The sequence below is a fragment of the Orycteropus afer genome, unplaced genomic scaffold, assembly GCF_000298275.1.
Source record: "Orycteropus afer afer isolate SDZICR_OR568_19922 unplaced genomic scaffold, OryAfe1.0 scaffold00275, whole genome shotgun sequence".
NCBI classification, from domain to species: domain Eukaryota; kingdom Metazoa; phylum Chordata; class Mammalia; order Tubulidentata; family Orycteropodidae; genus Orycteropus; species Orycteropus afer.
The window spans coordinates 3,248,594-3,249,716 of NW_006921862.1; the positions used below are offsets into that span (position 1 = coordinate 3,248,594).

Here is a 1,123-nt window from a genome sequence, read left to right on the forward strand (position 1 = left end):
AGCTGAAAACAATGAATCTGGGGTTTGAGCCCAGATCTTTCTGATTCAAAAATCTACGTGCGTTCCATTACACTAGACAGCCCTCCACAAAAAGTTCAAGTGTTGGTTTCCTCAATTATTATATACTCAGTCAACAAACAAAAAGTTGTTACTGTTTAGATTTATAAACTAATATTAACAATCACATGTATAGTTGTTGATGTAAACTCCCTTACAAAGATTGCTTTTACAAAGATTCAGATTACCTAAATTAGCCCACTCCCAAATGGAACTACAACAGAGACGGTAGGATGCAGGAGTTAGAGCCTGGGTTTTGGTGTCAGACATGCTAAGGTTCATATTCTGAGTCTTCCATTTTCATTCATTGCATGAGCATCAGCAGATGGCTTTACTTCTCACAGCCTCAGCTTTCTCATCTTCAAAATAGGAACAATAACAAGAGGGCTTACCTTGGATGACTTTAATGAGTAATAAGTAAGATAATTCTATGCAGAGCAGTGAACATAATGACGGACATATACAAACCACTCAGTACATGACAGCTGTGATCCTTGCCATCTTAGTAGACGGCCTTTGGTGCCTTTATTAAAGGCATCCAGCAGCACATCAAAATACAGGCAGCCTCTGTAACCCCCACTGAGTCTTTGAACTCATACATTTCTGTTGGTTGATTGCAGGTATACAGCTGGAAATGGAAAGACTACAGGATATGCAGGAAGGGCTGGAATGCGATGATGTGGAGGTCCAGATCAAGATTTCTTCTAAAATAGCAAAGGTAATTGATGTGGAAAACTGGCCAATAATTGTAAAGATGATACTGGTAGGTTTCCAAATAGGGAAGCTTTGTACTCCCCACTACAAACAAGGGCAACAGTGTACTGACTTGAATGAAAGACCTTTTAGCCACTCATATTTTAACTCTGTGCACAAATGCCCAGTCAACATGGCTACTGATTATTACATACTCTAGAGAACTTTGTAAGCCAAGTGGCTTCCCTCCAGGCTTTGGAAGGCAGTTGGGTGGAGTGGAAGGAGGAAGGGGGTTGAAGTCAATCAGATGCACCTTATGTGCACTGCTAGAGGGTTAATCTCCTCATCTTCAAATAAATAAATAAATAAATAA

At 39.9% G+C, this 1,123-nt stretch overlaps 1 protein-coding gene across 1 annotated transcript in view; it reads left to right on the forward strand.

The window, feature by feature from the left end:
* Window positions 1-1,123, forward strand: part of MROH2B (maestro heat like repeat family member 2B) — a 137,672-nt gene that overhangs the window by 111,651 nt on the left and 24,898 nt on the right. The window contains exon 24 of the mRNA XM_007950534.1: window positions 678-775. Within this exon, the coding sequence (XP_007948725.1) occupies window positions 678-775 (98 nt within the window). The remainder of the gene's footprint in view (window positions 1-677; window positions 776-1,123) is intronic.